General features: G+C 43.2%; 1 protein-coding gene across 1 annotated transcript in view; it reads right to left on the bottom strand.

Moving 5' to 3' along the window:
- The window catches only part of LOC109932888 (proprotein convertase subtilisin/kexin type 7-like), a 126,413-nt gene that overhangs the window by 78,024 nt on the left and 21,901 nt on the right, over positions 1-26,488 (bottom strand). Inside the window, exons 2-4 of the mRNA XM_048615363.1 lie at positions 22,749-22,916; positions 15,851-15,958; positions 11,441-11,543 (exon numbers count right to left, since the gene is read on the bottom strand). Of these exons, the coding sequence (XP_048471320.1) occupies positions 11,441-11,543; positions 15,851-15,958; positions 22,749-22,916 (379 nt within the window). The remainder of the gene's footprint in view (positions 1-11,440; positions 11,544-15,850; positions 15,959-22,748; positions 22,917-26,488) is intronic.

The raw sequence follows: 26,488 nt of genomic DNA, 5'->3' as shown, positions 1-26,488 counted from the left end.
CGCCTCCCACTCTCTCCCTATTTATTTCAAAACCCCCTTCCCCTCCCCCTTTTCTGATGAAGGGTCTAGGCCCGAAACGTCAGCCTCTCTGCTCCTATGATGCTGCTTGACCTGCTGTGTTCATCCAGCCCTGCACCTTGTTGTCTCGGATTCTCCAGCATCTGCAGTTCCTACTATCTCTGTTCTAAAAGGCATTAGTTAACCAGTTGAATTTTTATGACAAACCAGGCAGACTTCACATGCTGGAATTAATTAACATATTTACGACATTTATGTTAATGTGGGAGATGGTATTTGAACTCGTAGTGCCTGGTTTATTGATTCAGGACCGTACAGGCTAAAGCACCATTGTTGATGCAACATTAGTATCTCATTGACAGTCAAATTAATTTCGCAGCCAACCTGTCCTACAGTGAGCTTTTTAACAAAACAATGTCGGTCAGCAGTCGGAGAGTTAATTACAACATTCATCTGAAGCTTTCCAAACGGACAAACACATGAGAGGAATCCAAGAATGGAGGATACTTTACGCTTCTGCTGCCAAACATTTTTTCAAATGGGATGAAATGGCCCAAAGGCAAAACAGGAAGGGCGAGAGGCCTGGGAGAAGCAAAAATTCTGTGCAAAATATTAATCAGTCAGACTCCAAGAAAAGCCTCCCTGGGGAATGTTAGCTTCACATTATTCCTGTGGTGAATTGAGCTGAAGATTGACAGAGATCCAAAAACAGATGCTTCTTGTCAGTCTCTTCAAGTCCCATTCCATGACTTGAGCATAAAAGTCAAGTTTGAAAATTGCCGTGCAGTACTGAGTGAGTGTTGCACTGTCGCGGATGTGTTGTCCTTCAGAGATGTTAAATTGAGGCCCTGTCTGTGCTGCTGAACGGACGTGAAAGGGCATATGTTTGAAGAAGAATCGGGGAGTTATTTCTTGGCACCTTGGCCAATACGTAGCCCTCAGTTAACATCACAAAAACAGATTGCCTGCCCATTATCATATTGCTGTTTGTGGAAACGTGTTGTATGCAAATTGGCTGTCACATTTCCTACATTGCAACAGTGACTACAACTCAAAAAACAACTTCACTGGCTGTAAAGTAATTTGAGTCTTTGACTGGTTGTGACAGATGCTATGTAAATGCAAGTCTTTCTGTTTGGAAGTATAGGGTCCCTACAAGTCCATCAGGTTTCTGATACCTCATTGCTGTGGTCAATTTTCAAACTGATGTTTGAACAGTAAGAGCTCACGTGCTATTTTACCACAGTGGCTTCACTGCTGAATCTGGCTGTGTCCCAAGCTTACAATGCACACATGCCCTTTTTGTCTGAGGTTGCTGGATAATGATGGTAAGGAACAGTCTGTACCATATTCCTCTTCCTCTTCCTCTTCCTCTTTAGACTAGCAATACACAGGACAACATGAGCACACCTAATACCACTTAAGTGAGACTGATTAATGCAACATGAACCAGGACATTCCTGATTTGAAAGACTGGAATCTTGTGCGAGAAGAAACTCAATTACTGTTGGGACCTCCAACAGTTCTATACAACAGCAAACGAGGTGTCATTTTATATTCAAAAAATGCAACCAGGCCACCCAATATTGATGACATCATAGTCTGTCTGTTTTGATTCCTCCTCTGACTGCATTAATGTAATTGCAGCCTGGGATTTCCTGCAGTAATTTTACATTTAAGCTCACTGCCCTTTGTGCTGATGAGTTATAATGTTCAAAAACTTTATACAATCACCTTGGCAGCAAGGCCCATTTCCTCATTTCAACAGCAATCAGGCCCCACATTAACCTGTGAAACTGTACATCCACAACGTTTATGGCACAAAGGAAAGTACAGACAGGCTCTCACGTGTAATCACAAAGTCGATGGATCACGGAATACATTGCCTGGGGCCACAACCTTCCTGCACTTGTCATCGAGTCATGAGCCATCTCAGTCAGCTATACCACACCTTCCTCCCTCAGCTGCTCTGGGGCTGTGGGGAACCCGTTTGCTGGTTGTTGCAGGCTGTGCTAGAAGCGAACAATTCGCCATAAACAGTGACATTTATATTTCGGGCTCATTTAAATAATGTAATGCTAGCTGATGGTGCTGCCCCCAGATGTATACAAGAGTTAACCAACTCTTTAAGCCTGCTCATCTGCTTATGCCCTGCTTGCAAAAGCACCATCATGGGAGGCAGGGTGTGCCAGCAAGGAGGAACAGGTAATGGTGGCCGATGGAAATCTAGTGACAGTGGGTTTAGATTCCTATTATCAATTATCACTAAGCCAAATTCTTGTTTATTTGCCCTTACAAGGTACTGCTGTTTGCTGAAGCCAGCATTTATTGCCTATCCATAATTACTTTGAGAAGCTGGTGATGAGCCACCTTCCTGAACTGCAGCAGTCCATGTGCTGTAGGTAGACACATATTGATCAATTGATTGATTGATTTGTTGTGGACACATGTGCTACAGTGAAGTGTGTCATTTTGCATGATCTGCAGGCAGATCACACCATACAAAGTCTATCAGGGTAGCAGAACAGAGTGCAGAATACACTGTTACAGCTGTGGAGAAGGTGCAGAGAGAGAGACCAAAATTAACATTTGAGGGCGTATTCAAAGGTCTGATAAAGAAGCTGTTCTTGAATCTGATCAAATGCTTACTCAAAGTTCTATATCTTCCACCTTTTGGAAGAGGGTAAAAGGGAGTATAACCAGGGTAGGAGGGGGTTTGATTATGTAGGTTGCTTTCTCAAGGCAGTGGGAAGCATAGATGGAATCAATAAATGGAAGGCTGCTTTGCATGATAGTCTGGGCTGTGTTCATTACTCTCTGTAGTTTCTTGTAGTCTTGGGAAGAGCAGTTGCCATACCAAACTGTGATGCATCCAGATAGGATGCTTTCTACGGTGCATCTATAAAAATTGGTATACGGACAGGCCGAATTTCCTTGACCCAGAGGCAGTGAAGGAACAGCAAAATAATTTCAGGTCAGGACTGTGTGGGGCTTGGAAGGGAGCCTGCAGGAGCCGGTGCTTCCCATGTGTCTGATACTTGTCTGTTTAGGTAGCAGAGACTGCAGGGTTTGGAAGGTGCTGTTGCATGAATGAACAGTGAGGAAGGCAACACAGTGTGGTGAAAGTGGACATACCTGTCGTGCTCTTCAAAGCATAATGAGGTGAAAGCACTGGCTTCACTACAGACTCACATATAGCAGATAAGAGATGATCAAACCTTGTGAATATGGTTGGAGATGCAATGGCAAGCAGAAATAAATATGGGCACAGGCACTGCTGAACTCCCCAGCATGCCAACCTCCAACCTTGTATCGCTTCAACAATGAAAGATACAGTTTGTGGTGCAGCAAAGCTAACCTGCCACCAATAATTTTCTTGACTGCTCAGTCGCTGCACGACTGTAACTCACAGTTAGAACCTCCAGACTTGCTTGAGTGAAAGCGGAAGTTGCAAAGGGCAGAGCTCCTCTTGACAACTTTTTATTTCTGATTACCACTTTCAAAGGCGTCAATTACTGTCAGCTCTTTAGTGACTTAGTACAAAATAGACTCATTTTTCTAGATGGTTAACAGAACACCTGTGGTTATAGATTTAAATGGAGGGAGAGGCCATTCAACCCATCTTGTTGTGCCATTCCATGAAAGAACTATCCAATTATTTGCACCAATTCCCATCTCTTGCCATAGCCCTGCCAATTTCTTCTTTACGAGCATATATCCTGTTACTTTCTGAAAGTAACTAGTCAATCTGCTTCTGTCACTCTTTCAGGCAGTGCATTCCACATCACAACAATTCACCGTGTTAAAATAAAAATGTCTCTTACTTCCTACTTGGATTTTACACCAATTATCTTAAATCTCACACATTTGGTTACTGACCCTCCAGCAGTGGAAGCAGACTCTGCCCCTCAACTCTGATCAAAACCTTTTGTAAGTATGAGCAAATCAACACTGCACGGGAATTTATAAAGTTCTTTATCACATGCTCACAGCAATCCAACGTGCTTCAGAAATAATTCAATATTTTTGAAGTGAAGTCACTACTTAAGTGAGGTAACTAGTGAGCACATTTATCCAGACACAAGTAAATTAAAACTCAATGTGAAAAGCATTAAATTCCCCCTTTAAGAATTCCGCTACAAATTAACTGAGAGTTTAACTATTTATCAGTAAGTAATTGTTCACACAGATACATGAAATAAATTCCCCCACGCTGTGGCAATGGCATTAAAAACTGTATCTAAACAGGTCACTTACAATAGTCCATTTCTCAGAGATTGTCCTAATATATTCTTGCGAGAGCAAATGAGTGATGGCCAGGATGTGAATCAGAGAGAACAGCGCACAGTTGACGGTCAGAATCTCTTCTCCAGAGTTGAAATGTTTAACATTAGAGGCTGTGCATTTTAAGATGAGAGGCTGAAAGTTCAAAGGAGATGTGAGGGGCAAGTTTTTTTTTTTACACAGAGAGTGGTAGGAGTCTGGAATGTGCTGCCAGGGGTGGTGGTAGAGGTAGATATGATAGGGGTGTTTAAGGGACTTTTAGATAAGCACATAAATATGCAAGGAATGGAGGGATATGGACCGGGGCAAGCAAAAGGGATTAGTTTAATTTGGCGTCACGTTCGGCACAACATCGTGGGCCGAAGGGCCTGTTCCTGTGCTGTACTGTTCTATGAGTGAGAGATGAAGAGAATAGGTAGAATCTTCTGCTGGTGCTGGTGGTGACTTTACAGCTGAGAAGGGCATATAATTAGGTGGGTTTGGGGGTGGGGGTGGGGGCGGGGGCGTGGTGAAGCAGACCTTACCACCTTTGCTCCCAAAACCCACACCCCCAGTCAGATTCATGTTCTGGGCACCACGGTCAATCTTCTCACCCACTGCCAACCAAGGCCCTGAACCTGCCAGTTACAACCACTTGATCCACCAGGTGTGGTGGGACATTGCTCACTGGATAAGGAGTGATAACAGCTCCCACAAAACTTTGCAAATGCTTTTACAGAACTGATAATGTTTAATATCAGAACCAAGCAGTGACACTCAGCAAGAAAGGCTTGAATGTTCAAGCGCTGCTTCATCAGAAAAGTGTTCTCGGTTTTATTAAGAGGGGAGTTGAGCACAAGATCAAGGCGGTGATGTTGAACTTTGCAAGACATTTGTTAGACCTCAGCCGGATTACTGTGTACCATTGTGGGCATCACATTTTAGGAAAGGTCTGAATGCACAGGAGACAGTGCAGAGGTGATTTATAAGAATGGCTCCAGGATTGAGAAAGCTCAGTGATGAGAACAGATTGAAGAAGTTGCGACTGTACCTCTTGGAGAGAAGATGGCTAAAATGAGATCTGATAAGAGGTTTTCAAACTCATGAGCAGCCTAATAGAGTAGATAGGGAGAAACTGTTCCTGTTTGTGAATGAAAAAAAGAATGAGGGCACAGATTTAAAACAAAGCAAGGGTGATGAGGAAAATTTTTTTCACACAGCGAGTAGTTACTGCCTGGAATGCACTGCGTGGAAATGTGGTGGAGGCAAGTTCAACAGAGGGATTCAAGAGGCCACTGGAAGATTGGATAGAAATAGTGTGTAGGGATATGGGGAAAAGGCACGAGATTGACACCAGGCAGTTTAACTGGTGCAGGCACAATGGGCTGATTGGCATCCTTCTGTACCATAACAATTCTGCAATTCTGCAGAAAGGAAACCTTACAATTATAACAAGATCTGAAGGACAGGTAAGATATTTCCACTTGAGAGAGAAAATCAAAACAAATGGTGGCCATAAACATAAGACAGCATTTATTGCCCGTCCCTAGTTGCCTCTTGAGAAGGTGGTGGTGAGCTGCCTTCTTGAACCGCTGTAGGTGCACCCATAGTTGGGAGGGTAAGAGTTCCAGGATTTCGACCTAGTGACAGAATCCAGCAAGGATTTTGGGAGAAACATTGATGGTAGAATTCACTACCAACAGGAATAGTTGGGGTGAACAAAATAACTACATTTAACAAGGTGGTAAATAAACACGAGAGAGATAAAGGAATAGAAAGTAAGTAGAAGGGGAGGAATCTGGTGTGTCAGTATGCAATCTGATGAATATACACACCAGCAGCTAGGGCGAATGGTCTGTTTCTGAGATCTGAGAGCTTCATTCCACTTTTGCTGGGATCAACCTGTTTGCAGAAGGGAGTCTCTCTCACCACACTTGGTTCACAGCAGCTGGTGCTGGACATTGGGAAGGGATGTGGGGGCCAATGGTGGTGCCAAAGAGAATCCCAGCCCATGAAACCCCGCACTCCCCACATTGCTTAGCTGAGGCCTGGATCACTTCATGATCCTGGGGCTCTGGTGCCTGTCCTCCTGGCAGTGGGCATAGCACCCCAGTGGTGCTGTTAGGCATCAATGCTGCCAAGCCTGGAGTGACCAGGTTTGACAGGGCATTGACAGGTCCTTTCGCCTTGGCATCTTGGTTTAGGGACAAGGTTTGTGGGTGGCCTTGCCACTACCCAACTGGCTTGTGTCTCGGTGGACCAAGACAGCGCGGGCTCTTGCCAGCTCTCCAGATGAAGGTAAGATCCTCAAAACCACACCTTGATTCCACCCAGTCAGGCAGTGAGATAGAGGGAAAGGGAGTCAGAGAGCGCGACAGAGAGAGGGGGGAGGGAGGGGAGAGAGAGACAGAGGGAGGGAGGGAGTGGAGACAGACAGCGCGAGAGACAGAGAGACAGAGAGATGAAGCATGGGCAATCCGAGAGAGGGAGAGTCAGAGGGTGAAAGATGGAGGGCAAATGAGAAAGAGATAAACAGGAGCATATCGGAGAGAGTGACAGTGTAAACATACAAAAGGATAGAGTGCTGAACGTGTGAGTGCATGTGGGAGAAAGTGTGTTACAATAAGTTGGACAGAATACAACAGGAGGGAAAATGGAGGAGTCTGGGTCACCAGGCTCATTTGAATGTTAACCAGGAAGTAAAGTCAATTTTAATCCCGGGCTTCAATTAATGCCAGTACCTAAAAATAGCCTCCCAACTGAGGCCAGCAGAGGCAATGTTCACTCCTGCTTCTCCTGGGCCTCAAAATAAATCCTCATATAGATTTAAAATACAACTTATGCTCTGCTGTATCCTGTTCACTTTGGCTGGTTTAACACTGCATGGCCCTTGTATGACTCCAGGCAGGTGGAGGGTGGTGATTAAAATTGCCAGAGGGCAAGTGAGTTCCGGAAGTGAGTTCATGGGAGACAGCACATTTCAGATGTTGCCAATAATGCAGGGCGAGACAGCGCGGGCGGGAGAGTGAGAGCCATCGTCCAAACCATGACCACTGCCAGCTAGAAAGGACAATGGCAACTGATGCATAGGAACACGACCACCCACAAGTTCCCCTCCAAGTCACACACCATCCTGACTTGAATTTTTTTTTTTCTTTATTCATTCATGGGATGAGGACGTTGCCATCTAGGCAGCATTTATTGCTCAGAGGGCAGTTAAGAGTCAACTGTTAAGGATCTGGAATCACATGTTTTATTTTTCTCATTTATTCACAGGATGTGGGCATCGTTGGCCAGGCAGCCAGAGGGCAGTTAAGAGTCAACCACATTGCTGTGGGTCTGGAGTCACATGTAGGCCAGACCAGGTAAGGACAGCAGTTTCCTTCTCGAAAGGACATTAGTGAACCAGATGGGTTTTCCCAACAATCAGCAATGGATTCATGGTTATCATTAGACTCTTTAATTCCAGTTATTTATTGAATTCAAATTCCACCATCTGCCGTGGTGGGATTCAAGCTCGGATTGTCCAGAATGTTATCTGGGTCTCTGGATTAACAGTCCAGCAATTATACTACGAGGTCATTGTCTCCCCTATGTTGTTGTCCCTTCAGTGTTGCTGGGTCAAAATTCTGGAACTCTCTTCCTGACAACTGTGGGTATACCTTTAGCAGGTCGACTGCAGTGGTTCAAGAAGGCAGCTCAATACCACCTTCTCGAGGGTAAATAGAGACAGGCAAACAAATGCTGGCCCAGCCAGCAACACATATATTCTGTGAATGAACATAAAGAAAAATCTGCTGACTGAAATAGAGCTGTCATTTTTCTATTTGTTAAATCCACTTTGTAAAGACATTCACTTGGCTCAAAAATCTGGGCATTTGAAAACATTAAAAAGTTCAGACAGAGAGAATATCAGGAATGCAAAATAAACTCAAAATACATGCTTCACTTTCAAACATTCTTTAGGAATCTTTACAAAAAGGCTTATGGCTGCTTCTAGTGATGACAGAATGATGGACTAACATCCATGATTCATGCCTGCAAACAATCTATCATCTGTAGAAATTACTCAACAATAGTTAGCCAAAGAATGCAGGCTGCTGAAGGAAGGATTTGAACAAAGTGTTTTGCAGACATCAGGTGATGTTAACAGAGGACAACTTACCAAATGCAGATTAGTTAAAAAGTTGAGAAATTCACTTCTTCTGCCAATGAGTTTCCACAGTGGCTTCCTTCAGCCTGTAAGAGGGGTTGGTGAGGCAAAATATGAGGGAATGGGCCTGCGGAATATTTCTGGCTGATATTCTGTCCCTGTTGCCCACTTCAGAAATCAAACATCTGCCTGTCAGCTGATCTCAGTGGTGTTGATTTTTGAAGGGAAAAGAAAGCAGCAAGATTGTTGCAGTTAATTATAGAGCTCTAGTAATTGGTACTGTCACTGGACTAGTCATCAAAGACCCTTGCTAATGTTCTGGGGAGATAACTTTAAATCTCACTATAGCAGATGGTGAGATGTGAATTCAATAAATACCTAGAATTAAATGCTTGTCTAATGGAGACCATGTAACAATTGTCAATTTTCATAAATGAGGGTGGCACAGTGGTTCAGTGGTTAGCACTGCTGCCTCACAGCGCCAGGGACCCGGGTTCGATTCCAGCCTCGGGCGACTGTCTGTGTGGAGTTTTCACGTTCTCCCAGCGTCTGCGTGGGTCTCCTCCGGGTGCTCCGGTTTCCTCCCACAGTCCAAAGATGTGCAGGTTGGGTGGATTGGCCATGCTAAATTGCCTGTAGTGTTCAGGGAGGTGTAGATTAGGGGGATGGGTCTGGGTGGGATGCTCTGAGGTTCGGTGTGGACTTGTTGGGCCAAAGGGCCTGTTTCCACACTGTAGGGATTCTACGATTCTATGAAAATCCCACCTAGTTCACTAACGACCTTTAGGGAAAGAAATCTGTTGTCCTCACCTGGTCTGGCCTACAACGTGACTCCAGACCCACAGCAATGTGGTTGACTCTTAACTGCCCACTGGGCAGTTAGGGACAATCAATACCTGTTGCCTAGCCAGCGATGCCCTCATCCCGTGAATGAATAAATAAAAATCCTATCACTGAATAAATAAAGCACGAAAATCAAATGTTGAACCAGATTTGATTAAAATTGATGGTATATCTTAAAATAAAGTAATGAAGAATAGAACTTCCATTCCTGTAATGTCTAGCATGACCTCAAGACATTCCAAAATGCTTTAAAGCCAACGAGGTTCCTTTGAAGTGCAGTTCCTATTGCAGGAAACGTGACAGCCGATTTGCAGAGAGGTCAGTAAGGTAACCTTTTCTAAAGCATTGTAGAGAGAGGGATAAATAACACGTAGGGCACTGGAAGTGTTCTCCTCTGAATTCTGTCACGGGATCTTTCACATTCACCTGACAGTACATGGGGAGCATTGAGTTAATGTCTCTTCTGAAAGAAAGCAGCTCCGACAGTGCAGCATGTCCTCAGGACACTGGAGTGTCAGCACGGAATATCAGTGCACCTGCCTATTGGTTTACCTGAGCTGAAGGTGAGAGTTTGTCCAAAAACAAAAACATCCGAATTATGTGAAAAATATATTCTAATTCTCAAAAAAAGGACCACAAAATATTGTATAAAATCCATTCCAAGATATCTCAGAAACCAGCGTAATGAAAACAGACACCAAGTTAGCTGGGAAGAAATGATGAAAGCTCGATTGAAAGTCTTAATTGCGGGTTTTAAATGTTGAGAGAGTAATAGGGACCAATGAGCTCAAGAGGAATGCCAGAGAGTAACTGTTGAAGGCTTTGCCACTATTGGTCGGGCAAAGAGAGGGGGAATCCTTTATTCTTTAAAGGGATGAGGCAGCTTTTATTACCCGTCCCTAACTGTCCAGAGGGCAGTTCAGAATCAACCACATTGCTGTGGGTCTGGAGTCACACGTAGGCCAGACCAGGTAAGGATGGCACTTTCCTTCACTAAAGGACATTAGTGAACCAGATGGATTTTTCTGACAATCGGCAATGGATTCACGGTCACCATTAGATTCTTAATTCCAGATATTTATTGAATTCAAATTGCACCATCTGCCATGGTGGGATTCAAACCCAGGTCCCGAGAACCTTACCTGGGTCTCTGGATTAACAGTCCAGCGATAACACCACCAGACCATCGCCTCCCCTGAATATATTAAAGTCAGAGGGCCGATGGATGTCGAAGCAGTTGGAGGTTGGAAGAGATTGCATCGATAAGGTAAAGCAGATTGTGCAAGGACTTGCTGGTCAGGAACTGACATTTGGGGTGGTGCTGGGATGGAAGCAAACGTAGTTTCTGATCTGTTGCTACTGGATGTGATGGGAATCTCAACAACGTACAGCAAATGACAGTGAACTTACGGCCTCAGGAGGTACCAAACATTATTTAAGCAGCCAGCAAAGAAAAATCTGATCCGGCTCTGGAGCTACTCATCTCTGGAGAGTGCAAAGTCAGGGGTGATCTGCAAATGGAGGTGAAATACAGGCAGCTGGCATCTGCCAAAACAAAAGTACTGGTGCATATATGTACGCATCACACACAACACTATGTTAACAGTCACAGGCATGCAAGATCGAGTATTCAACAGGAAAAGGGCATCAGCGTTTTGAACAAATGTGGAGTTTAAGAAGTAAATGCTGGAGGCCAGCTGAATACTGACAAAGACACAAAGAGGCAAGACAGGTTTCAGAGATCAAGAGAGTAAGGGGCTTTAACTGGGGTCATGCTGCTCAACTCCTTTCTGTACTAACTGCACTAGACAGGGTAGATGCAGGATGCATGTCCCCAGTGATTAGGGAGTCCAGAACCAAGGCTTACAGTTTAAGGATATGGGTTAGCCATTTTGGACAGAGATGAGGAGAAATTCCTTTACCCAGAGTGGTGAACCTGTGGAATGCGCTTACGCAGAAAGTAGTTGAGGCCAAAACATTCGGATACAGCCCTTGGAGCTAAAAGGATCAAAAGGATATGGGGGAAAAGTGAGAGCAGGCAATTGAGTTGAATGATCAGGCACGATCATACTGAATGGAGGAGCAGGCTCAAAGGGCTGAATGGCCTAATCCTGCTCCTACTTTCTATGTTTCTACCCATTAACCATAGAGATCCCTACTTACCGTTCCAGGTAATTTCCAGCTTGTGGGGATGTAAGGGGATGAGCTTGGCCTCTGTCTCAAGGGGACTGGTATAAGAGCTGAGGAACGGCACGGATTCCCAGATCTGGATTGGAAGATACACACACAGAGGTTTCACATATCCACCCATCTCCACCTAAGTTCACAGACTATTATAGTCCTGTACAATTTGTTTGTCTGAACAATAACTTGAACTTTGCTCAAACATTTTGCTGAAACTTTTCATCTTGCAATCATCAGGACAAACACCAGAATGCAAAATTTCACACAATCACAATAACTTGGACTAAAGGAGAAAATAAAAATAAAAAACTTCATTCAAAAGCACATACCAAAACTTACATAGACGGAAGTCCAGAACAAATTTCACAGGTTCAGTAAAAATGCTAACAGTGTGATATACAAACACAGACAGTACTTTGTCTAAGTAGCTATCAATGGCCTGTAGTTCAATTTCATTTCCAGTCCATTCCCTACCATCCCAGAGGTGAGCAAGTCCAAACCTGGAGCAAGTCCAAACCTGCCAGCTGTTTAAGATAAGTTTTTGCACCCGAGGCCACAGGTTCACTTTTGTTTCCCCTACATGTTGAGCTTACTGTCACATACAGTGGCAATCAATCAGAAAAGAGCCTGCAGGCATCAAACCACATTTCACTCCATGGAACCACTGACAAATTGCTAAAAGCAGGGCTATTGCAAGTAAACTTGGATTGCATTAAGATGATGACACAAGACAATCCTTTTTATTCACAGCAGGGAATGTGAACATTGTGAACACAGCACTGGGTGGAGAACTGGGGTGTCCTGTGTTGCCATCACAGCATTACATCCGAGCAAGTTGTGAAACTAAATATGGAGATCTGTGCTAAGGCTCCACAAAAAAATTGGTGACCATGAAAGCTCATGAATTGCTGTAAAATTCCAAATGTTTCAGTAATTTCAAGCACATAGCTATTCAGTCCCACGTTACTACTTGATTCTTAAAATCCTATTAAATGCCTTGGTTAGTCATATAGCATGGAACCAGACCCTTTGGTCTACCCAGTCTGTGCCAACCATAATCCCAAAATAAACTTGTGTGGCCCACATCCCTCCAAACTTTTCTTATCCAAATGTCTTTTAAACGATGCAGCTGTACCTGCATCCACCACTTTCTCTGGAAGTTCATCTTGCACACGAACCACTCTGTGTAAAAATGTTGGTCCTCATGTCCTTTATAAATCTTTCTCCTCTCTCCTTAAAAATATGTCCCCTGGTCTTGAAATCCCCCACCCTAGGGAAAAGACACCTGCCATTCACCTTATCAATACCCCTCAGTATTTTATAAACCTCTATAAGGCCACTCCTCAACCTCCTCCAATTGCTCAACTATTCCCCAACTTCTCAGGGAAATAAATGCTTTCCAGCCAAATTCTACGAACAATATAAATCAACAAATTGTCCTTCTGATTTTTAAAATTTCTTTTCACTTGCTTCCATTCCTTGTTGTTTTCTGTATTTCGTTTGGTGAATTGTGTCTCTTGGTTCTAGTTCTGCTGTCAGACTTTGTGATCTAGACCTTGGATATAGTTCAACATAATTCTATGTAATATGACATCGAAGGTGCTTTCCATATAACAGGGGATTATCTAATGTTAGAAGTTATGACTTGCTTTCCATTATCAGTTGCTTGAGCGAACAGGTTGGTTTCCAGGGCTAACACAGACTGACATAAATATTGGTCAAGCATTGACAGCAGTGTGTGCCATCTACAAGATGCACCACAGAAATTCATCATGGCTTGTTAGTTAGCACCTTCCAAACCCATGACCATTTCCCTCTGGAAGGACAAGAGTAGCAGATACATAGGAACACTACCATCTGCAAATCCCCCTCCAAGCTACTCACTATCCTAGCTGGGAAATAAATCGCCATTCCTTCACTGTCACTGGGTCCAAATCCTGGAATTCTGTCCTTAAGAGCATGTGGGTCTACCTGCAGCACATGGACTGCAGCGGTTCAAGAAAGCAGCTCACCACCACCTTCTCAAGGGCAACAAGGCACGGGCATTAAATTATGGGATAAAGGACTTAAATTATGAGAACACCGTGCATGACCTTGGTTTTGATTCTTTTGGGGTTAGAATGGATTAGGGTGATCTATTCAAATTGATAAAAGGGCTCAAGCATCTAAATAGAGAAGGTGGAGGTATTTAGAATATGGCAGCAGACTCTTAAAATCAGAAGAAAACCATTTAGGATTGAAACTAAGAAATACTTTTTCACACAAAGGGTGGTGGAAATGTGGAATTCTGTCCCCCTCAAAAAGCTGCAGATGTTCAAGTAACTGAGAATTCCAATTGTGCGGTTGATAGTATTTCATTCGCTAAGGGTGTTGAAGAAGATGCAGCAATTTAGGGGGTAAATGGAGTTGAGGTACAGACCAGCCAAGATCTAATCAATCGGTGGAACAGTCACAAGGGGGCTATATGGCCTACTCCAGTTCCTACTGGGACATAATAGTATACAAATGTCTTTCCAAGATAAGAAAGATGATAAAGGGTGAGGACACGTGCATGGTAGGTCTTGAGGCACAGTGGGTAGCATCCCTGCTTCTGAACCACCTGCTCCAGGTTCAAGTCTTACTCTAGGACTTGATGTTCAGGGAAGGTATGCTCATAACATGGCCAACCGAACTGCAAATCCTTCCAACTCAAACCAACGCAGGCAGTAAGAGTAGGAGAGATGCCTGATTATTCATGTGTTGGAAAGAAATTGGAGTGTCCACCATCACCATCCATAGCTCTGTGCTACAACACACAGGCAAAGACATACGTTACTACAACAACTCCAACTCTCAGGAGACAATTGCCAAGTTGGTGGATGATATGTAACTGGGCAGCAGTGGAACTGTGAGAAGGACAGTGCAGACCTTCAAAGGGTATGCCATGTTGGTGGAGTAGGCAGGTAGGTGGCAGACTGGAATTCAAGGCAGAAACGTATGAGGCGATGCATTTTGCTACAAAGAACATGGAGACACAATACAAAATAAAGGGCAGCCTTCTAAAAAGGTGTGCAGGAACAGACTTGCAGCTCTGTGCATAAATCAGTAAAAGTGGAAGGTGCCAGAGAATGTCTTCCATCATTTTTCACTGTACTGCTGCATTCCTGTATACATGACAATAAAATCTAAATGTAACTCAAGCAGTGAATAAAACGTACAGAGTCCTTGGCTTTATTAATAGGAGCAGAGCGTACAGGAATGAGGCAGTTATGCGGAACTTGCCTTAGACAATAGTTAGATCACTAGGTCAGCTGGGCACCACATTTTTAGGAAGGACATAAACATATTGGAGACAGTGCAGAAGAGTTTTACACAAATGGGTCTGGGGATGAGAGAATTCAATTATGAGGACAGAGTGGAGAAGTTGGAAAGGAGAAGGCGGAGAGAAGATTTGACAGGGGCGGGACAGAGGAGGCAGGGGCAAACTATTCCAATTACCAAAAAAATACTAGAATGAGAGGTCACACTTACAATGTAAATTGCAGGACAAGCAAAAAAAAAGTGATATGAGCAAAAACTTGTTCATACATGGAGTATTTAAGGTCTAGAATGCACTACCTGGAAGTGGGGTGGGGTCAAGTTCAATTGGAGGCATTCAAGACGACCACTGGATGGTTATTGAATAGAAACAATATTCAGGGTTATGCGTAAAGGGCAGGAGAATGGCACCAAGTCATGATACTCATTTGGAGAGCTAGCACAGACAGGACAGACCGAACAGCCTCCTTCTGCACTGTTACAATACTGTGGTTCCTTTTGGCAAGAGTGGCGATGAGGGGGGGGTTGGGGTCGGGGGGGGGGGGTGGGGTGCAGTTTCTGGTTGACTCAGCTGGGTGGATGGCTGAATTTGGTCAGATTGGTCAGAGCGGCACAAAGTTTTATTCCGATTCTAGCCTGGGTGAAATCAGGAGCTGCCTCTTTGCTCGACCCCATTGTGGAGCTTGTGGTGTTCTGAGTCAGGAAGATAAATACAAGCGACGCCATCCAGAACACATGAAGTGATCTGGGAGACACTTTGACTGAGGCCGTTTTCTCAGACTCCCGTGTTTCATCAATTCAGGCCAACTGTTCAATAGCAATAGCGATACGATACCTTCCTTTAAAAATAACATTATTTTATTGTTTTGGCAATTTTGCATTGATTATGTTGTCAGGAAGCTGATCCTAAAACATTACTGAGCACAGGACAGCGCGAAAGCAAGAAGGTCAGCAATGAAAACGTCATTAAATTTAGCATGTGCTTCAGTCAACCAGCAGCAAGGATCCTGGCTGACCTTTCCACTTTCCAAGCCTAATTAACACCATTTGCTGGGATCATAATACCAAAATAATATCAGCATAACTATGTACCTTTGCAGCATTAACCATCCTCCAGGCGTTAAGCAACCCAAAACCATGCTGGTGACTATGACTGAATCCAGCACCATTCACTTCCCATCTAGCGATGCGGTCATCAAACTTAAGGGAAAAAAAACAGAATTAAAGCGACATTGTGATGAGTGAATTAAGAGCCATTTATCCCTCAGTAGTTCTTATTCTCCCCACACCCCTGTACAACATCAAATCCCATTAGAAGATGCTAGCCACAGCTCAGTGGACAGGCTGCTCGACTCTGAACCTGAACTTGTGTGTTCTAGCCCTAACCATGGTACACAGTCAGAGAGTCATTCATGGTCCAACCCGTCCATGCCGACCATAATCCCAAACTAAACTAGTCCCACCGGCCTGCTCCTGGCCCATATCCCTCCAAACCTTTCCTATACATGTACTTATCCAAATGTCTTTTAAATGTTGTAATTGTACCCACATCCACCACTTCCTCAGGAAGTTTATTCCACATGCGAACCACCCTGTGTAAAATATTTGCCCCTCATGTCTTTAACCATCTCTCCTCACACCTCCTCACAACCACCGTTAACTGTATCTGCACCTCTCATTATTTTAAAAACATCTATAAAGGTCACCTCTCAACCTCCTACACTCCAGTGAAAAATGTCCCAGCCTATCGAACCTTTCTTTATAACTCAAACTTTCCATACCTGGCAACATCCTGGTAAATCTCTTGAACCCTCTCCAGCTTAGTAATATCCTTCCTCTAACTGGCGATCAGAACTAGACACAGTAGACCAGAAGAGGCCTCATCAATGTCCTGTACAACCTCAACACGATTTCCCAACTCCTATACTCAAAGGATTGAGCAATTTTTAACCACTCTGTCCAAATGTGACACAAACTTCAAAGAATCATATACCTGAACCCTGAGCTACCAGCACTACTCAAGGCCCTACCATTAACTGTACAAGTCCTATCCTTGTCGAAGTGCTGTCATCCTCCTTTAGCCAAGGGGCCATCTTCCTTCTCAGTTGAACTTATTAAAAACTGAACGCACTGTTTCAACAGAAGAGCAAGGAGGCTCTCTGAGAGGATCTGGCCAATATTTTTCCAGGTGCAATGTCATTAAAACAAACACTTCAGTCATTGTTGTTTGAGTGAGCACACCACATTCAAGTTGGAAAATGGGATGAGTGTAGTCAGATCATTTCTAACTGGAGCTGACTAGATATGCTCCTTCTGTGCTGTGAACATCCATGAGTCAAACTAGCTACTTAGTTTCTGATATTACAGCAGTGACTACAGACAGTTCCTGGATTGTGAGCAAGGTTCCTGAGACCATTTACAAAACGACTTGTACGCAAGTTGGAACAAATGCAGGATGATATAAAGCAGGCATTCGTAAGTACAGGAAATGTCTGTAAGTCAGATCTTTAAAACTGCACCCTGAATGGGATCACCATTGTAACTACAAGCGTTTGCAAATCAGAGACCTGAATGATACTTCATTGGTAGTAAAACACTTTCAGAGGTCGTGAACTGTACATTATAAATTCTTTCATTCTACTGAATTGTACTAAACTCAGACATGGTCAGTCAAACAAATAAGTTCAAATGTTTGAACTGACACATACTGAATCAATCTTGATGCCACTTTATTTTCTGTGTTGATAAAATCTAAAGGGGAAGTTATGTAACCATAGCCCAAGGCAACGGTGTTTCCTCACATTATATTAGCCACAACTTTCCCAAAAATCAAGTATGCTTTGGATTTTTCACTTGTAATTTTTAGAAAATAGAATCACTCATTTGGAGGACGTTAAACCCTGGGCGATGTTTAGAATCCAGCTAGGCAAGGAGGGAAAGTAAGGGCAAAATGGGGAAAAAAAAAGATGGATTTTGTGTGATGGCACTTGCTGCTGACCTTGAGAAATGCCCAGTTACCTCTACGGTGTGGGCTTCCTCTTTCCCAATGTCGCATTGAATCTGGCAACTCATCAATGGTATGTCCAGTGATGGAGAAGCAGTGATGTCATCAAGCAGGGTAAGCAGCCAATCACAGTAAAGTATCCTCATAGACAGCAAACCAGCAAGCATAAATTGCTGAAACTGTTCACTTTTAAGTTTTAAATTTACAAAGAGCACAATTAATTGGGCCATACCTTTGGAGTTTAAAATAAACTTTAAAAGCAATTTTAAAAATATTTTTAAAAAGGTATGTGGAATTTCCAATTGCAGTAGAGAAATGTTATATTCAACAAATATGGCTCATAAAAAAACTTGCCTAATTGCAATCGTGTGACCACTGTCGGTTGACATAAAAACCAATCTGTTTCACTCATGACCTGGTCTGGCCTACATGTGGCTCCAGACCCACAGCAATATGGTTGACTCTTAACTTCCCTCTAGACAATTAGGGATGGACAATAAACGCTGACCTAGCCAGCGGTGCCCATATCTCTTGAACAAATAATAAAAAAGAAATTAATCTTCCTGAGTTAGTGAGGTTTTAGCAGTACCTATGAACTTAGTGCATTGTTAAAAACCTAGTTAAGGCTCATTTAACAATGTGTCATGTTTTTCCAAGGATTTTTCAGCATTGCCAAGAGCATAAGAATTGAAGTCCTCAACAGTCAATGGTTTCCCATTGTTTTCAGCCTAGTAGAGGTGGGAACATGAGGGTGTGGGTGGTAAGGGGTTCCTCAACAATGTCAGCTTATGATATGCAAAGCCCTGGGGTCCCACACTAAACTGTGCACATGTGGACTCTGGATATTGCTCTCAGTGTCAGATGAGTAATGAGAATGAAGGCTGACAGTCATCATCAGCCACAAAATCTGGGCTCAACAAGGAGGAAAGATGGAAGGCAGTCTTGTGGTCCTGTCCTGTAAAATCCAAATATGGGGGAAGGGTACTGATGGAGGTAGATTAAAAAAATCAACAAACATAAGTTTCTGCTGTGACTTCTCAGCAAATGATTACTAAAAAAAAAAATCCCTTTCTACTCAAAACATACATCCCATTGCCTTTTACATTTCTCTGAATTCTTGAAATATCTGTTATGTTGATGAAGAACAGTCTGTCCATTACAAATCCAGGCTGACTGCCATTGTTTATATCTGTGTAAGTGCACTGTGGAATTTATGATGTAAAACACACTGCACGCAGATCCTCAAAAATCATCTACATTATACTGTGAATTGGTTCCTGCTGGAGTAGGATGTGAACCCATAACCTTGTCACTCAGAGTCCAACTCTGAACGATAGTTGACATCCAAGGAGCTTGGAGATTTCAACTGCAGTTCCAGTTTAGAGTAAGTAACACAGCACAGGCTAGCCAATGAACTTCTGATCTGCGAGGCCCATTCACTGGTTGATCAAGGCTCTTTTTAATGAGGATTTCAACCAAGTCTCATTAAAGTGGGGAAATAAAACAGTGGTCAAGAGAGTCAAGGGCTCAGAAACGCAGACAGGCAAGTGGAATGGAACCCACAAACACATCAGGCACCATCTTACTGATTGGGGGACCACAGAGTCATAGAGATGTACAGCATGGAAACAGACACTTTGTTCCAACTTGTCCATGCCCATCAGATATCCTAAATTAATCTCATCCCATTTGCCAGCGTTTGGCCCATAACCCTTTAAACCCTTCCTATTGGCCAAGTGGCCTACTCTAGCTCCTAAGTCCTATGTTCCTACATCAGCACTTTATTTTTAAATGCAAGTAGCTGAATATATATTACAGGATGATTAGAAGATACAATAAAAAGCTGTCAGCAAAGATTGAAGATGATGGGGCTGTTACCTCCAGAGAAGAGTGTTATGATAAGATGTGTAAATATGTTAGACATGATAAGAGTGCTCGGCCATAAAACCATGAGATATAGGAGCAGAATAGGCCATTCAGTCCATGGAATCTGCTCCATTATTCGATCACTGCTGATATGTCTCTCAATCTCATTCTCCTGCCTTCTCCCTGTAACCCTCGATCCCCTTACAATCAAGAATCTATATATCTCTGCCTTAAAGGCACTCCATGACTTGGCCTCCTGTGCCCTCTGTGGCAATAAATTCCACAGATTAATCATCCTCTGGCTGAAGAAATTCCTCCTCATCTCAGTTCATCTCTGAGATTATGCCCTTGGATCTTAGTCTCGCCCATTAGTCGAAACATCTTCTCCACATCTACTCTATCCTCGCATCAATATTCTGTAAGTTTCGATCAGATCCTCCCTTATACTTCTTAAATCTACCAAGTACAGAACTAAAGTACTCAACTACTCCTCATATGAATGGGATCATTCTTGCAAACATCTTCTGACCCCCTCCAAGACCAGCATATCTTTCCTTAGAAACAGGACCTAAACTGCTCACAATATTCCAAATACGATCTGACCAGAGCCTTATACAGCCTCAGCAGTACATCTCTGCTCTTGTATTCTAGCCCTCTGGAAATGAATGCTAACATTGCATTCACCTTCATAACTGCCAACTAAACCTGCATGTCAACCTTGAGAGAATCCTGAACTAGGTCCTTTTGTGCTTCAGATTTCTGAAATGTTTCCCCATTTAGAGTTCAGTCAATGCCTCTATTCTCCCCATCTAAGTGCATAACCTCACACTTTCCCACATGGTCTTCTATCTGCCACTTCTTTGCCCACTCTCCTAGCTTGTCCAAGTCCTTCTACAGGCTCCCTGCTTCCTCAACACAACCTGGACCACCACCTGTCTTTGTGCGATCTGCAAACTTAGCTACAATGACCTTGGTTCCTTCATTCAGATCATTAACGAATAATGGGAATAGCCGTGGTTCCAACACTGACCTCTATGAATCTTCACTAGTCACCGGCTGCCATCCTGAAAGAGACCCTTTTATCCCCACTCTCTGCCCAATGCCAGTCAGCCAATCCTCTATCCATGCCAGCACTTTGTCCCTATGGGCTCTGAACTTATTTAGTGGGTTCGTGCAGCACCTTGTCGAAGGCTTTCTGGAAATCCAAATAGATCACGTCCACTGCTTCTCCTTTGTCTAACTTGCTCGTTACCTCCTCAAAAGAATTCTAACAGATTTATCAGGCTTTACCTCTCTTTGATCAAGCCGTGCTGACTCAGCCTTTTTTTTACCACGCACTTCCAAGAACTCCACAATAATATCCTAAATAATGGACACTAAAATCTTACTAATGCATGAGGTAAGGCTAACTAGCTGATAATTTCCCACCTTCTGCCTCCCTCTCTTCTTTAACAGAGGTGTTACATTAGCCATTTTCCAGTCCCCTGGGATCCTCCCTGATTCCAGTGATTCCTGAAAGATCACCATCAATGCCTCCATTATCTTATCAACTATCTCCTTCAGAACCCTGGGGTGTAATCCATCTGGTCTGGGTGATTTATCCACCTTTTCCTTAGTGATAGCCACTACACTGAGCTCTGCCCCCTGACTCTCTTGAACTCTTATTGTGCAGGGAGCTTATGCTGGAACTGTGTAAGATGCTGGTTAGACCACAGCTAGAGTATTGTGTGCAGTTCTGAAATCCGCATTATTGTAGAGGACATTTACCTGGATGTTGCCTGGGCTGAAGAGTTTTAGTTATGGAGACAGATTGGATAATCTGGGGTTGTTTACATTGGAGCAGAGGAGACTGAAGGGGGACTTGACTGAGGAGTACAAAATTATGAGGTGCATGAATAGGGCAGACAGGAAGGAGCTTTTTCACTTGGTGGAGGAATGAATGACCAGGGACATAAATTCAAAGTGAGGGGCAGAAGGTTTAGAGGAAATACGAGGAAAAATGTTTTCATCCAGAGGGTGGTCAGGACCTGGAACTCAATGCCTGTAAGACTGGGGGAGGCAGAAATTCTCAAGATATATTTAGAAGGGCAATGGTGATGTCCAGGCACGTAAGGCTGTGGAGCAAGAGCTAGAAAGGGGGATTAGAATAGGTGTTTGTTTCTGAACAGCGCAGACCCGATGGGCTGAAGGGCCTATTTCTGTACAGTAGGCCTCTATTACTCATGGTCAAGATGTAGGTACACATCCAAAGAAGGGTATGCTAAACTACTATCAATCAGTACCCAGCACAACAGGACATGATATATTGGACAATCAGAAGCAGCAGTGATGGAAGTAAGATGGATAATACTAAGCTCCAAGTGTGCATTATTCAAAAGTCAGATTATTTATAGAGGCAATATGGCAGCTGGCAAGCCTGGGCAGGACTTAGACTAGCGCGGGTATAAAGCATGCCCAGTGCAGGGGACAGCGTTCCCTTGTGGGGAAAGGCCAGTGTGGAGGACCTTCAGGCCCATGGCTTAAGAAAGGACTGTAATGTTTAACTTTTAACTGTACTTACTTTTCAATTTTTGTACCTAGTTACCTTTGTGCCTGAGATGGTGCTGGGATGGCAATATTGTACACTTTTCACAGTACTGTTGTATCCCTGTACTTGATTACACATGACAATAAAGCCTAAATCTAAATCTAAAATCATCAATCCTGGTGTGCTATTGGGAAATTTGCATCTAAGAGATGAGCAACATAACAAAGAGAAGACTGAAGAGTGGCCTGATGGAGGTCTTTAAGGTTATGGAATTGTTTGATAGAAGGCTGCTGCTTTCATTTGCAAGGATGACAGAACAAGGGGGCAAAATTATGCAACAGACACTAATACATCATTCAGGAGAACCATCTTTGCCTAGAGGGTGATGTGAATGTGGTGTGCAGTTGACATATGTGGTATTGAATTATTTAAGGAGAAGCTAGGTAAGCACAGGAAGGAGAAAGGATAAACTTATTTAACTGAGTCAAATAGTGGGTTAAGTCTTGAGAAACAACAGGATGGAACTAATGGGTTACATAGCAAAGGACCATATGTAAAAGGTGACAGTTTGTTCAGTTTTGCTATGTTCTTACCCGTGTAGATGTGAAGACAATGATATGTTGAACGTCCCTCCACGTCAGACATGGACGAACCTGAAGCATCAGAGCAATCATTCCCGCAGCGAGTGGGGCAGCAGCCGAGGTTCCTGTGTGACCTTCTGTACAGCCTGTGCCCTCTTGCATATCCCAGTCAGAGGTCACCTGTATAGTTAGAGCATTAAACACAGAGAGGGTCAGATTAATTAGCACTGCATCAGAGAGAGACCTGTGTTGATAAGTGTAATCAATCCTGGACAATATTCATACCTCTTTCAACTTAAAAAAGCATGTAACCTAGTAATCATAGCATACAGTCAGTTCTGATATAACACATATTTCTTCAATGCAAATTGGTTTTAATGTAACTGAAGAATAATAAAACGATATTTCTAGAATGCAAACTTTCCCTACCATTATTGGCTATGACGCAATTCCATCCCCATTACTTTAAATGGCGCTGTTATTGCGCGATTTCCTTAGAAGGTGAGATCGCATGAGAACGGAACTATTGTGTTATATCAGAACCGACTGTACTTCAAACAGTCGCCATTCTCCCCTCAGACAGTGTAGATGTTGTTTGCCCTGTACTTTGATATTTCTTGAGAATTTGTCGTAATGAATGCAAGCTGAAATGTCTCTTTTTCATGAACGCTCAAATTAACATCCTAATAAATGTGTAACATAATTGAATGCATAGAATTAAATAATTTAATTAATTTTACATTGATTTTATTTATTATTGGCACATGTACCTCGGTACAGTACTTTGTTTTGCATGCAGTACAGGCAGATCACACCATGCAAACTGCATTAGGGTAATAGAACAGAGTCAGGAGTACAATGTTACAGCTGCGGAGATGGTGCACAAAGAGTGAGATCAACATTAAATTTGAAATTTGAGAGGTTCATTCAGAAGTCTGATAACAGGAGGAAGAAGCTGTCAATAAACATTATGCAAGCAATATCTAGTTGTTATATTGCCATTTATCAGAGATTGCTAGGTGCAAATTGGCTGTTGTATTTCTTACATTTCAACAGTGACTAAGAGAGTTCAGGGTTGAGTGTTGGAGAAAGCAGAACAGATCCCAACCAGACAGCAATAACCTTATTGAATGGTGCAGCAGGCTTGAATGGCAAACTGGCCTAATCCTGCTCCTATGTCCTCTGCTCAAAAATACTTCACTGATTGAAAGCATTCGTGATAGCAGCCGAGGAAAAGCAATTTCTCTTTGCTCCCTTTTCACTCATCCATTTGGCATTTTTGTCATGGTAGGTGTGACATCCACTTTCAATGCAGTTGTTTGATCCACTGAATCCGACAATTATATATTTTAAAATTTTGTATTGGCTTGCCTGCAAACAGGAATTGCGCTCTAACTTCATGTTCTCTCTTTTGGGACTTGTGCCCGAGCTCTCAACTTTGTGACTGCCTTCAACAGCTCACACCCAAAAAGTTGGCACTTCAACAAGTATGGATATTACTTAGCTGGAGGGAGTTCAGAAAAAAATTACCAGGATATTGCCAGGATCAGAGGGTTTGAGTTATAGGGAGAGGCTGGGACTTTTTTTCATTAGAGTGTAGCATGTTGAAGGGTGATCTTAGAGGTTTATAAAATCATGGCACACATAGATAAGGTGAATGGCAGGTGTCTTTTCTCTAGGGTTGGGCATTTCAAGACTAGGGGGTATATTTTTAAGACGAGAGGAGAAAGATTTAAAAAAGACACATACAGTGGTTCGTGTGTAGAATGAATTCCAGAGGAAGTGGTGGATGTAGGTACAGTTACAACATTTAGAACAAAAGAGAAACACAGTACAGGAACAGGCTCTTCGGCCCTCCAAGCATGTGCTGATCATCACTAATATAAAGAACAAACCTTCTGCTCTTATTTGGTCCGTATTCCTCTATTCCCTCCCTATTCATGCAACCATCCAGATGCCTCTTCAACGTTGCCAATGTGCCCACTTCCACCACCTCCTCTGGCAGTGCATTCCAGGCTCCTAGCACTCTCTGTGTGAAAACCTTCCCTTGCATATCTCCCTTAAACTTTCCCCCTCTCATCTTGAGCCGGTGCCCCCTACTAATTGAAAGTTCAACCCTGGGAAAAAGCCTCTGACTATCCACCCTATCTATGCCTATCATAATTTTGTAGGCCTTTATCAGGTCTCCTCTTATCCACTGTTTTTCCAGTGAAAATAATCCTAGTTTTTTTTAAACCTTTCCTCATAGCCAAAGCCCTCGAGACTAGGCAACATCCTGGTGAACCTTCTCTGCACTCTCTCCAAAACTTCCATGTCCTTCTGGTAATGTAGCGACCAAAACTGCACACAATACTCCAAATGCGGCCTAACAAGTGTTTTATATCGCTGCAACGTGGTTCGCCAGCTCTTGTACTCCATGCCCCGGCCGATGAAGGCAAACATGCCGTATGCCTTCTTAATCACCTTGGCCAACTGTGTTGCCACTTTTAGGGAACTGTGGACCTGCACGCCCAGATCCATCTAAACGTTAATGTTCTTAAGGGTTCTACCATTTACAGTATAATTCACACCTAAATTTGATCCTCCAAAATGCATCACCGTGCATTTGCCTGGATTCAATTCCATTTGCCATTTCTGTGCCCAAGTCGCCAATCTATCTATATCCTGTTGTATCCTTTCACAAGCATCGGCACTAGTAGCAACTCCACCAATCTTTGTGTCATCTGCAAATTGACTAATCAGACCACCCACATTTTCCTCCAGATCATTTATACATAACTACAAACAACAGAAGACCTAAGACTGATCCCCTGTGGAGCACCATTGGCTACCAGTCTCCATTCTGAAAAACCCTTCCACCACTACCCTCTGTCGTCTGTGACCAAGCCAGGTTTGTATCCATCTATCCAGTACCCCCTCCCAAATCCCATACGATTTAGTTTCTGTACCAATCTGCCAAGTGGGACTTTATCAAAAGCCTTACTAAAGTCCATATAAACTACATCCACAGCCCTTCCCTCATCAGTTACCTTTGTCACCTTTTCAAACAATTCAATCAGGTCGGAGAGACACGACCTTCCCCATACAAAACCATGCTGCCTATCATTAACTAGTCCACTTTCTCCCAAATGTGTACATATCCCTCAGTATCTTCTCTAAGATCTTCCCCACCACAGGTGTCAGATTTACTGGCCTATAATTTCCTGGATTATCCCTGCCCCCTTTGTTAAACGAGGGAACAACAGTGGCTAATCTCCAGTCCTACGGAACCTCGCCTGTGGTTAAAGTGGATGTGAAGATATCTGCTAATGCTCCAGCTATTTCTTCCCTTGCCTCTCACAGTAACCTGGGATAGACCCCACTTGGCCCTGGGGACTTGTCTACCTTAATGCAATTTAGGATACCCGAAACCTCCTCCTTTAATCTACTGACATTCTCTAGAGAATTCACACACTCACCCCTGATCTCAACATTTAAAAGACATTTGGATAAGTTCCTGAATAAGAAAGGTTTGGAGGGCCAAGTGCAGGCAGGTGGGACTAGTTTAGTTTGGGATCATGGTCAGTATGGACTGGTTGGGCCGAAGGGTCTGTTTCCATGCTGCATGACTTTAAGTAACCATAGCAGCGAAACATGATTTTGGAAAGGCAGAAATTATTAAATGATCAGAATTTAGAAAAAAAAGGAAGACTCTATATGAGATAGTAGGAACTGCCGATGCTGGAGAATCTGAGATAACAAGGTGTAGAGCT

Source organism: Rhincodon typus, chromosome 32 (assembly GCF_021869965.1).
Source record: "Rhincodon typus isolate 14 chromosome 32, sRhiTyp1.1, whole genome shotgun sequence".
NCBI classification, from domain to species: Eukaryota; Metazoa; Chordata; class Chondrichthyes; order Orectolobiformes; family Rhincodontidae; genus Rhincodon; species Rhincodon typus.
The sequence above is the reverse complement of the archived record's forward strand: the minus strand, read 5'-3'. Positions and strand labels throughout refer to the sequence as shown.